General features: G+C 27.1%; 3 protein-coding genes across 4 annotated transcripts in view; 1 reads left to right on the top strand and 2 right to left on the bottom strand.

The window, feature by feature from the left end:
* Nucleotides 1–9,039, bottom strand: part of LOC117176463 (BAG family molecular chaperone regulator 2) — a 17,270-nt gene extending 8,231 nt beyond the window's left edge. Inside the window, exons 1-2 of the mRNA XM_033366708.1 lie at nt 8,895–9,039; nt 3,469–3,919 (exon numbers count right to left, since the gene is read on the bottom strand). Coding sequence (XP_033222599.1) covers nt 3,469–3,919; nt 8,895–9,005 — 562 coding nt within the window. The 5' untranslated portion in view covers nt 9,006–9,039. The remainder of the gene's footprint in view (nt 1–3,468; nt 3,920–8,894) is intronic.
* LOC117176465 (60S ribosomal protein L38) lies at nt 4,258–8,865 on the top strand. Of its 2 annotated transcripts, none has more exons than XM_033366716.1 (5): nt 4,258–4,300; nt 4,474–4,501; nt 7,211–7,271; nt 7,405–7,527; nt 8,792–8,865. In XM_033366716.1, the coding sequence occupies exons 2-5, from the start codon at nt 4,499–4,501 to the stop codon at nt 8,830–8,832; spliced, it is 228 nt and encodes a 75-aa protein (XP_033222607.1). In that variant the 5' UTR covers nt 4,258–4,300; nt 4,474–4,498; the 3' UTR covers nt 8,833–8,865. The 2 variants fall into 2 exon arrangements, with proteins under 2 accessions (XP_033222607.1, XP_033222606.1); XM_033366715.1 differs by having other exon boundaries at nt 4,268–4,383.
* Nucleotides 8,985–11,922, bottom strand: part of LOC117176462 — an 8,910-nt gene continuing 5,972 nt past the window's right edge. The window contains exon 7 of the mRNA XM_033366707.1: nt 8,985–9,865. Coding sequence (XP_033222598.1) covers nt 9,007–9,865 — 859 coding nt within the window. The 3' untranslated portion in view covers nt 8,985–9,006. The remainder of the gene's footprint in view (nt 9,866–11,922) is intronic.

Genomic DNA, 11,922 nt, shown 5'->3' with positions numbered 1-11,922 from the left:
ACGGTATCTTCCACAGAAATGTGAAGGATCAGTCTATGTCTTGTGAGCTAACGTTTGCTTTCCTTAAATCGCCCGGATTGAAGTCTGGTACAGAGGGTTTCAAAATAACTTTTAAAAGGTTATAATGTGCTCTATATCCCTTGATCGACAAGGTGAATTTTACTGACGCAATCGGCAAGGTGGGATTTTAAGTCCTTGAAGTATTTTTTCAACGTTATTTTTATTATTAACATCTTTAAAAATGCACAGTTATTCTTCTGAGCCCATACAATAGATTTCAAGAAACTATTTTATTATTGGGAACTTTATATTATTGAAACAAATATTCTGAAAAAATGGAAAACTACTTTAAAAAAATATTTTATTCAATAATGAATTTTATAAGTTTACAGTTTAAGAATTATACAATATAAAATATGGATCTAATAATACAATTTACGTATTCTGTGTAGATAAATATACAAAAGTAACGAAAAAACACGATAAAATTAGATTTCCAAAAAGACCAAAACACTGACATCCAGAAGGTGGATCTTTCAGGACACACAGTCGCTTCTTACTCTATGCTAGCCGCAGACAAACTGGACTCAAACTGCTCAGATAGCTGACCCCTTTCACCCTCAACATTTTTTGCTGCATACGCAAATATAACTACCCTTCTAGAAATAATAATTTGAGAACAATAAGAACCGATACAATTAATATCTCAATTGTTCCGAATCGAGATTCTTAATTGTGCCAAAACGATTGAAAAAGATTAAGCATTTTGCATTTCAAGTTGTTTCCAATCGGATACTTCGAATTTGGCACGAGATGGCAGGAATTTCGAATGGTGGAAATTATTTTAAAACAGTTATTCACTTTTTTGGAAAAAAATCAATTTTAAACAGTGTACATTACAAAATAAAGTAAATAAAAATTGTATAGATAATTTTTACCAGACGAAAGCGGTGTTACGATAACAAATGTGGTACATTAAATACATTAAAAATATCATATCAGATACGCGATAGAAATATAAAAGTCGATTTTATATTAGTAAAAGAAGCAGAATTGTTTTTTTGTTTATTATTATGCGCTCCTAGATCATTTATTGTAGTGAAAATTTTATAAAGGCTTATAGGTTTTAAAATCGGTTGAGATTAAACAAAATTAAACGAATATTTTAAAAATTAAGTTGAAAATGTTTAATAAATTTAGATTTAGGGCTTAACAATAAAACAAATTCTAAATAAAAATTTACAATCACTTTAAAAATTAAAGACTTTTGAAGCCCTCAAAATGCAATTAAAATTTTAAATTACAAACGTCTTAAATTGAACAATTTTTAATTCAATGCACTAAAAATTGTATAATTGTAGATCAATGTATTGAAAATGATTTTGCTTTAAATTTAAATTGTTAAAAAATTAATAATTCAAATTAAAACTTTGGAAAAATAATGGTATGGTATAAAATTACAATAAAATATAAAGTGCAAACATTAATAATAAAATAATTTATAGCTGAAAACCAAAACTGAAATTGATTATAAAAGGAATAATTTGAATTTAAAACTTTGATGATTGAATATCCTCAAATTGACAATATTTAGTTGAAAATATTTAACAATGTAAAATTTAAGTTTGATAAATAAGTAGTTGAAGAATTTTAAAATTTAAGGCGTTTTAAAGCCTATAAAATGCAATAATTTTACATTTTAAGCATTTTAAATTGTATAATTTTTAATCAATATATTGAACATTATTTGGCTTTAAATTTAATTCGTTAAAAAATTAATAATTCAAATGTAAACCTTTGAACAAGAAAGGTATACTACAAAATCACAATAAAAATTAAAACGAAGATATTACAAATAAAAAAATTACTGCTGAAAACCCAAAACGGAAAAGATTATGAAAAGCATAATTTGAAATTCAAACTCTGATTAAATGTTCTCAAATTGATCATTTAAAACTTAAAATACTTATTAATTTCAAATTGAACAAAATTAAACAAATATTTCAAAAACGTGAAATTTTATATGTATAATTAAAACAATTAAAACCAGCTATTTCGGGTTCAAAACTTTAGAATGTATGTAAAAATTACAAGCCGTATAGACACTTTCTCTAAATAAAGTTTTCAGAATTGTACAATATAGATTCAGAAGCCTGTAACTTTATTTATTTTAAATTATGTCATTTGAAATTGAATTAATGACAATATACTTTTTTTTTATTCTTGTTGCGATTTGATTTGAATAAGTACAATGTCAGAGACTAAAAAAATAAACTTATTAAAATTCGGGCTTCCAAGCTGCTTAGTTTTAAACTTAATATTTTTTTTTAAATTTTAGCATTTCAAATTCAGTTTCAAAAATTTTTTAAATTTAAAATCAAACTCTTATTCTTTGATATGCTAAAATGTAGAAAAACGCCCATACTATTATATGCAAGTTTATGAATTTATGATTTTAAGATTAAGCATAAACAAACCACATTATTTTAAATGTTGAAAATTGAATATTTTTAATATTTAAAACTAAAAACTTCCAAGAATTTCAAATCAAACTTATTTAAAAATTCAGCATTCTTATACTGCGAGAAACTTAAAAGTATTGGATAAGGTTTTCTACTACAAATTTAAAAATTCTTAATGAGTTGCCTACAATTTATTTGGCCCGAGTTTCAAAATATTGGCGCCATCCTACGTTTTATAATGATTCCAATCGTTTTCAATTAGGTATCTATTATTCTGAATTGGAGGCTAATATTGTCACAACATTATTTGGATATTGCTATAATTATTTACAAGCGGGTTTTTGTTCTTTCAAACAAACAAATGTCTACAATATGAATATCACACTATATCACTCACACGTCCGTGAAACGGCATGGTTTTTGCATGTTTTTATAACACAGATACTATCAATTTTTCATTCGGTATATCGCCTGAACAAATATTTTAATTTTTGTTCTTAACATTTTTGTTAAATTATTAAAAATTTAATTTCTAACCAATAAAAGCGTGCGCTCCATGTGTTTTACAAATGAAAACTGCAGAGGACGTATTGCATGCAAGTGTATTTACTCAATTCAATACGATTGAATGCGATTGGGAACAATTAACAGTCAGCAAAAATTTAAACCGATTCAACTTTTCATTTTGACAGGACGCGTCGAGTGCTTCGGGTATTCATCCGGTCAGCCGAGCGATTACCTTCAACCATTAACAAATTCTAAACAAATCTACAACGAACCATCAGAATAAAAATAGCACAATACTAAGAATTTGATTACGATATATTTTTTTACTCGACCGGTTAATATAATTTCATAAACCTTGTGATATGTCAGAAAATTATTATCATAAGAAAACTCTTAGACAACAAAACCAAATAACTTCGGGAATATTCTACGTAATTCAAGAACATTCGAGGTCAACCTATAAAAATTTAGGAGTGTATTTTTTAATATTTTTACTCACGGTCATCCAAAGAAACTAGCATTTCGTTGTTGCGAAGGGTGTCAAGGGTTGATAGAAGCGTATCCTTTTCTTCTTCTAACCTGGAGGCATCCTTCCTGAGCTTTTCTACGTGCATTTCGATTTGGTCAAGAATGCAAACTAACCGATCTTTTGGTTTGCCCCCGAAATCGTCAGCACTTTCCATTACGTGTGGCAAAGGGCTCTCCATTTTAAGTGAGTACTTAAAATTTCCTTCTAACAGGGTTAACTCTTTTTTAGTCTGACTTGAAACTAGACTATCTCTTCCAACAACACCAAACGTTTGCTGGTGTTTTCGCCTGCCAGTTGCGGTAATGCGGTGTTGCGGTGTCAACGATATTAGTTGAAACTGATGTCCCCCCCACGTCACCTGAGCAGCTGATGACACTTTCAGCGCTAAATTCAAATTAACTTCTCCTTTCACAAACGAAAGCTGAAAAAATTATTTTTTTTTTAGAAAGATACTAACAAATTTCAGGTAAAAAAGTTAGAAGAAACTTGCAACAATTATTTATCTCACAACTAATAACTGATTTTTAACTTTATTGTATGGAATTTTAAACCATGACAAATCCTAACCTCCACAAAGAACTTTGTTTATCAACAAAATTGAATGAAATTGACATAATATTTTGATATGTGGGTTACAATTAAGTTTTGGTTTAAAAATTCAATTTATTTACTGTATATTGCTCTTTTTTAAAATTTATATGTCAAAATTTAAATTTTTGTTGCTGATTTGATGAAACTTCCTCTTTTAGGTAAAGACGCGACGCGAGAGAGCGCGCCTTTCTTCCGGTGAAAAGTTTGCTAGGTGAGTTCGTGCTTTCTGTGTCTCGATTGTCAATCGTAACTTATCAAGAAAATCCCAGAGTTTTTTTCAATAAATTAAACAAAGTCAGTTTTTAACAGAATTTTTGTTTTTTCCTGTGATTATATTTTTATTGATTGTGGTTTCTAATCGTCTTCTTTGTTCCATTTTTTCAGACACTTCATTGTTCCATATTTGACAATGGTGAGTTTATTTATTTATATGTGATTTCGTTTGTGAAAATAATAAAATATATTGAAATCGTGTTATGTTTTTGGCAATTTCCCTTCATTTTTACGTCTGTGCTATACCAAATTAGGTTCAAAAATAATTGAAGCAATACGAACCGTACATAACCTGTAATTTGTGACATTTGTGTATCTACATGGTTTTCGCCCCTTTTTTAGTTTGTGGCTACTGTCTCGCGCAAAAAAATTTTTAAAATATCTTCCAAAAACTTAATTAATATATATTTGACATAATTTCGAAGTAATTTTTAATATCAGCAAATCTAATTTTTCTACGGCCTATTATGAAAAGATCTAAATCTCAAAAAAAGAAATTAAAGCAGTTCCATAATTTGTTTCTGTAAAATAATGTGTTTTTAAGTTATAGATAGTTTAGATTATATCAATTCACGGCGTTTATTGATAAACAAGTTCCTTATAATTAAACATTTATTTTGTTAACCGTTGGCCAACGTCCTGCAAACTTTCTATTTTAATAATTCTAAATTCCGTAGAAGACTTCAACAATTCAAAATTAAAGCGTTTGAAATTGAAAATTGTTGGTAAAAATGTTTTTATTTCATGTACGGTAAATATAAATTATTTTAAAAATTGAACTGTACTTTCAGTATTAAAAATTGAACAATTGATTTTACTAGATGTTATAAATAGTAGATGGAATAGTTCAATTTCCAACCAAAGAGATGAATTTTAAACTAAAATTATAAATTTTCAAGAAAAAAAGTATTTGACATTTCACCTCAAAAAAATTTTAATTTTTAACCCAAAAGTTGAATTTTTAAATAGATAATTTTATAAACCAAAAAGATCAATTCTGAACCGAAAATGGAATATATAAGTTTTTAGTTATTATATTAATTTCCAATTCAGAAAAGAACGAATATTGAACCAAAAGAATGCATTTTTCAAAAAGCAGTTCAACTTTCAACTAAGTATTTGAATTTGCAAAAACAAAATTTACTTTTAAATAAAAAACAGTTGAATTCTACCGAAATGAATTTTCAACAAAATCGTTGAATCCCCCAATCTAAACAAATTAATTTTTAAACAAACAGATTCATTTTCAAATAAGACATACATTTTCAACCAAGAATGGAATAGATAAATTTTCAGTCAAAAAAACATGATTTTCAACTAAACAAAGGAATGTTCAACACTAATTAAATTTTCCACCGAAGAGGTGAATCTTCAACAAAAAAATCAATTTTCAACCCAGTAGTTCAACTTTCTAACGAGGAGTTAAATCCTCAACCGAAGCAGATTAATTTTCCACCGAAAAAATGTATTTTTAACTAAAAAATATTAAATTTCTACTAAAAGATATGAATTTTCAGAACTGCTGAAGCAACACAAGAAATAAAATTTCCTTGACTGTAAAAGTCCCGAAAGAGAAAATATTATAAATATATAAAAATCCCGGAATTAGAAGTGGCTGATAATTTTAAATTCCCTAACAATACAATCCTTGACAGTTTATGATATTACGGAATTAGAAAACTCCCGATAATAGAAAAGTCCTGAAATGTAATTGGTAACATTATAAAATATATGGCACTGAAAATTCTGACCATAGACAAATTCCCGAATTATTTTATTTATTATAAAAAATAAGTTTTTAGTCGTTTAGATTCGGGACTTTTATAATTCGCAAATTTTTCTTTGCCGGAAATGTTACAGTGTCGGATGTTTTAAAATTACGTCTTTTATTTTTTAGAATTTTTCAGTCGTTCGGCTAACTTTATACTTTTAAGTTTACAATTTTATTTGTTTCATTTAAGGGCATGCGACACAGTGGAATTCCTACATTACCAACCTCTTTTTTCTATTGAACAAAATTTTTTTTTGAACCATAGAACTTTTTTTGTAAATCAAATATCGAACTCAAAATTTCAGGTGAGCATTAGAAGACATTATCCTACGTTTATGTACTGCAATTGAATCGAAATTTGGCAACAAATTTCAGAAATAATTTTTTTTTTTTAATTCCGATTCAAATGCAGTACATAAACGTAGAATAATGTCTTCTTATGCTCTCCTCAAATTTTGAGTTCGATATTTCATTTACCAAAAAAGTTCTATGGTTCACAAAAAAAATTTTTTCAATGGAAAAAAGAGGTTGGTAATGTAGGAATCCCACTGTGTCGCATGCCCTTAAGAAAATTGTAATTTGTAAGTGAAAGTTTTGAATTTTGACGTATAAATAAAAATTAAACAATTATTAATTAGAAACGACTTTATATTACAATAATATAATTTCTGACTTATAAAATGTTTAGTTGAAATTCTTTTAAATATTTATAGCTTAATATTTCTTAAAATGATGTAATTATAAATCATAAAAAATAGATCATTTCAGTTTTAATTACTTTAAATGGAAACATTTTCAGCCCTAATTATAATTTTTTGTTTCAATGAACTCAAGAAATGTTTGAGACCCAGGAAATAATCGTGAATTTTTTCCGTCGATTAAAGCGGTCTGATATTCGATACTCGAACTTAATAACGAGTTCTAAACTCGGTTGAAATTACGCAAATTTTGAATAATAATATAGTGCAAATATATTGATGTCGTTATACTTATAATTTTGTTTGAAAAATGAAAATAAAAATTTTAATGATTAAATCTTGTAATTTGCAATTAGTTGAACTTTATTTTGGTTTTCAGCCACGAGAAATCAAGGAGATTAAGGACTTTCTTCTGAAAGCTAGGAGGAAGGACGCAAAATGTAAGTAACTATTTATAAATCTAAATTAAAATTTAAAACATTTCTTAAATCATTTGACTCTTATTTTACACCTAAACATTTTCGGCCTTATTATTTTAATAAGTTTGATATATTTTTTCTTTCAATATTTCAGCTGTCAAGATAAAGAAGAACGCTGACAATGTCAAATTCAAGGTCCGTTGCTCGAGATTCCTTTACACTCTTGTCATCACCGACAAAGAAAAGGCCGAAAAACTGAAGCAATCTTTGCCTCCTGGTATGTTTTACTTATTTATTTTTGATAAATGCCTCTTCAAGTCTCCCCCTGTAGAGAACCGTAATAAAATATTTCTACTAATTAAACAATTTACAACAAATAAAGATTTTTAGTCATGAAAAAAAAAGTTCATCCAATAATTTTCAACAATATAGATAAATTTTTAACGAAAGAATAAACGTTAATTTAAAAAAATAATTATGTTTGAACCCAATATTTAAACTTTCAACTAGAAAGATCTATTTTCAATTAAAAACATGAATCTTAAAAAAAAAGGTTTCTTAACCAAATGGTTCAACCAAAATATTTTAATCTTCAATCAAAGAAGTTTAATTTGTAACGAAACTATGATTTTTTAACATCAAGTAAATTTTCCACGAAATACTTGTAGTTTAAAATTAAAAAGATAAATAAGAAAAAAAGTGGATTTCAGTTTCAGTTTGACTTTTCAACATAAAAATATAAGATTTAAATAAGAAGTAAGTTTTCTACAAAGATACTTGAATTTTTAAACCAAACAATTAAAAATTATCAATCATTAACAAAAAGTAATTTTTCTGCGAAATAATTTATTTACAGCCAAAAAGGATGACTTTTGAACAAAATCGTTGAATTTTCAACCAATTAGTTGCATTTTTATACAAGAAGGTGAAATGTCTCTTAAAAGAGATGAATTTTTAAATAAAAAGATAAAATTTCCAAAAAATAGTGAAATTTTCAGCCAGAAAATATTTTAGTTCACTTTTCAACACAAAACTGTGAATTTTAATTTAAAAAAAAATTCTATGGAAATAGTTGAATTTTGAACTCAAAAAGGCCATTTTCGAACAAAATTGTTGAATTTTCAAACAAGGAGTAACATTTATAACTAAAAAGATAATGTTCAGGAGGAAGCAACTGCAAAAACTAGAAATATAAATATAAGGCAAATAAATTAATAGCAAGATTATTATATCAGACTTACCGCAAAACTTTATTTTAAAAATTCTTTAATTTTCCCCTGATTAATATTCGAAGACCAGAATCTTAAATATGTAACATTTTTAATGTTGAATCTTTTATAAATAAAACAAAACAATTTCAAATTGTTTCTGCTTGCCAGTTATTTTAAAATCTGGAAATACCCTGACCTTTGTAAGATTTTTTTTTATTCCATGACTTTCCCCTAACCAATAAAATTCCCTGAACTTTTTTAAATGTTTGGTTTCCGCTCACATTTTTCCTTTCAGTTAATTTCGAAATACTAATTTAGTTTTTTTTGCAGGTCTTCAAGTGAAAGAAGTTAAGAGGAGCGAGCGTATGTAACTATGTAAATAAAAATTCCATCTAAAAAAGCTACAGGTTCTTGATTTCTTTATTAGACTTACACTCTTCCAATCAAAAACATTCCACGTAGAGATGCAACAAATCGGGTAAACTTGAAAAATAATAGGCGATTTCGTCGTATTAAGTTTTAATTTTTCATTCCAAGTAAACATCTTAGCCCGAAAACATTTGGAATATTTGTCTTCCCGGAGAAACGCAGGGTTGATCTAGAAATTTCTTTCTTCTTTCGTAAACTGCTTTTCTGATTTTTTGTCTTCCTTGTCGCGACGCTTTCATTAAACTAAATTCGTCGTAGGTGTCTCTACAAATATTTCCACTAGTGCAAGAAGGGGTCTGACCGTTCGGATAATCTTGGAAGTAATTTTTCTTGATTCGACATTGCCTTTGATCGTGCATTCTTCGTTTTAAATGTCTTCTTAAAAGACAATAGTTCCTATAACAGGGGCGAGCCTGTTGTTTCATATGATGGGAAAAAAGCAACCCTAATTCGTCGTAAGTCTCGCATAAGTCGAAATGAGATTCCGTATCTCCGTGGTTTGAATTTTTAAAAAGGGAGAAATTTTCACGAGATTTTTCAGAATTTCTTTTATTGTAACGCGGGGTGAAATTCCAGGATGAATTTGAATTGAGACTTGTTCTACATGAATTTATGTAAAAACTTCCAGAATAAGATTTATTTTTGTAAGATTCTTCATTTTTTGAATAATCCGAATAATGTCGGTTTTGTTCAGCATATTTATTGCTGGTTCTTTTCATTTTAAGTTTGAATCTAGACTCAAATTTTGATTTTTTTGATCCTAATTCAATCGCGGAAACTGACTTCATTAAGTTTATTGTGGCATTTTTGATAGGGGTTTCCATGTCTGATTGAATTTCCTTTTTATTTTTGTTAAATTCTGGAGATAAATTATGGGCATTTACAAATTTCGGAATTTCTGATCGAAACGTTGACAATTCCGTCTCTTCTGCTGTTGTATAACTCCAATCTTTTTCTGATTCGAGGCATTTTTTTCTGAAAAAATAATATTTCTTTTTCATATAACTATCATCTTAATTTTTATTATCACACAGGATAGAATTTTATTATCGTCTGGGGTCATAAATTTAAATCAAAAATTATTATTTTTAAATTATGCGATTTAATGGTGCAAGCGTGTGTCGAGTTGAATTTATTATTAGCCAATCAGAACCTAGGAAATCTTTGAAATTTACTAACCAATATATGGCACTGGCAATCAAAAGTTTTTTTTGTGAATAATGTTGTTATTTATAAACACGGGATTTGGGAAACCTTAATTTTTTTCTCTTGTAAATTTCCAATCGTATTCTGCTCAATTTCCGATATTTTCCCCGATTTACAAGATATTTTGACGTTCATCGAAATGGAAGGTCTCAACACTATTCAATTTGAAATTAAATGCCGTTAAATGACCAAACTTTTGACAATTTAAACTTTTAAATTGTACAGTTGCGAGATTTCTGGTTAAAAAATATGAATATACATTTCTGTGTACCAAATTTTTGGTACAAATAGTCCCTTTTTAGTTCCCGACATTCGCGCCGAAAAATCCGGCTATACGTACCGAAATTTAAGTGAACGTAGCCACGAATTTACAAATTTCAAATTTTGCTTAAAACTAAAAGCTTGTAAAATGAGTTTATTTTTTATTTAAGTAGTTTCTAATTAATAGTTATTGTTCATTTATCATTTAAACATCTAAATTTCCAAATTTAACTTAAAAACTAAAAAAAATAGCAAATAAAATTCTTACGTCCAAAATTTAAATTAATTTAAAACCTATATTAATGTATTCAGTTTCAAATTATTTAGTTTTGAGTATTTGATTTATAACGGCTCATTTGAAATAAACCATCAAATATTGCAAAAATATACTTTTTAAATTACGAAGTTTCAAAATGTATCCTTTAACAATGAAGTATTTTAAACTGAAACCTGCAGAAACAATATGTGCATATGATTTGAAATTGTGAAGTTTCAACCGGACATTTACATTCTTTAACTATTAAGTTTTCGAATTGAAACAGTTAAATTTTTAACATTAAAATCTGTAAATTGTTTAATTATTAAAACATTTAGAATCGTCTTATAAAATTCATTATATTATTGTACGTTTTTTAATACTCCAACTACTATTCAATTTAAAAAATCAATTGTTTGAGTCTTCAAAACTGCATTTTAAAATTCCTTAAATAGAAAATGTACAGTTAAAAATAAAGATCTAAAACGGTACATTTTTTAAATAAAACATTTTAGATTTGCCTCATTGTAAATTAAATGATTTCATAATTGGAAAGTTAACTAAACATTTTAAAAAATCGAACCTGTTTAAAATTACATATTATGTTACATGAAATTTCTAATCTTTAAAGTCTGAACAGCAGGGTGGCCGCTGGACCGGGAAACCGAGAATTTTCTGAGACCAGGAAAAACAAGGAAATGACATTGAATTTATTCCTTGACCGGGAATTTTATGAATTTGCAGAAGAAAAATTTGCCCAAGATTGATTTGAACAGTTTTGTAAATAATTAAAGTATAAAAAACTGAACAATAATTGATTTAACAAAACGATTCTAAATCTGTTAAAAATTTGAGAATTTCCAAATTGTAACTGTTTGAATTCGAAAGTCTTAATACGAATTGAGATTAATATAATATCATTTATTCAGATAATTTAATTTTAATAATTAATCAATAAAATATTTTTAATTCCAGGTTTTAGGTCTTCCGTTATATTATTTTTTATATTAAATTGAATAAATAAATTTATTTATGTATTATTTGTATTAGTTTTCTTATCCATTAAAAATGTCACTGTTTATTTAAGAAGAGTAAATTGAACACAAATATATGTAAAAATAAACATTTTGAAATTGAATTGTTTTACATAGAAAGCTTTGAATCTGTAGAATTTCGAAAAGCTTTTCAAATTTTAACGTTACAATTTGAACTCCAGCGCTGACATTAACTAAAATCATCACTACTCCTAAACTATTAATTATTTTGATCTAAAACTTTTCAAAAAACTTTATCATAGTTTTCTCCGCAT

The sequence above is a fragment of the Belonocnema kinseyi genome, chromosome 7 (genome assembly GCF_010883055.1).
Source record: "Belonocnema kinseyi isolate 2016_QV_RU_SX_M_011 chromosome 7, B_treatae_v1, whole genome shotgun sequence".
Lineage (NCBI taxonomy): Eukaryota > Metazoa > Arthropoda > Insecta > Hymenoptera > Cynipidae > Belonocnema > Belonocnema kinseyi.
This window is presented reverse-complemented; position numbering and strand designations above follow the sequence as displayed.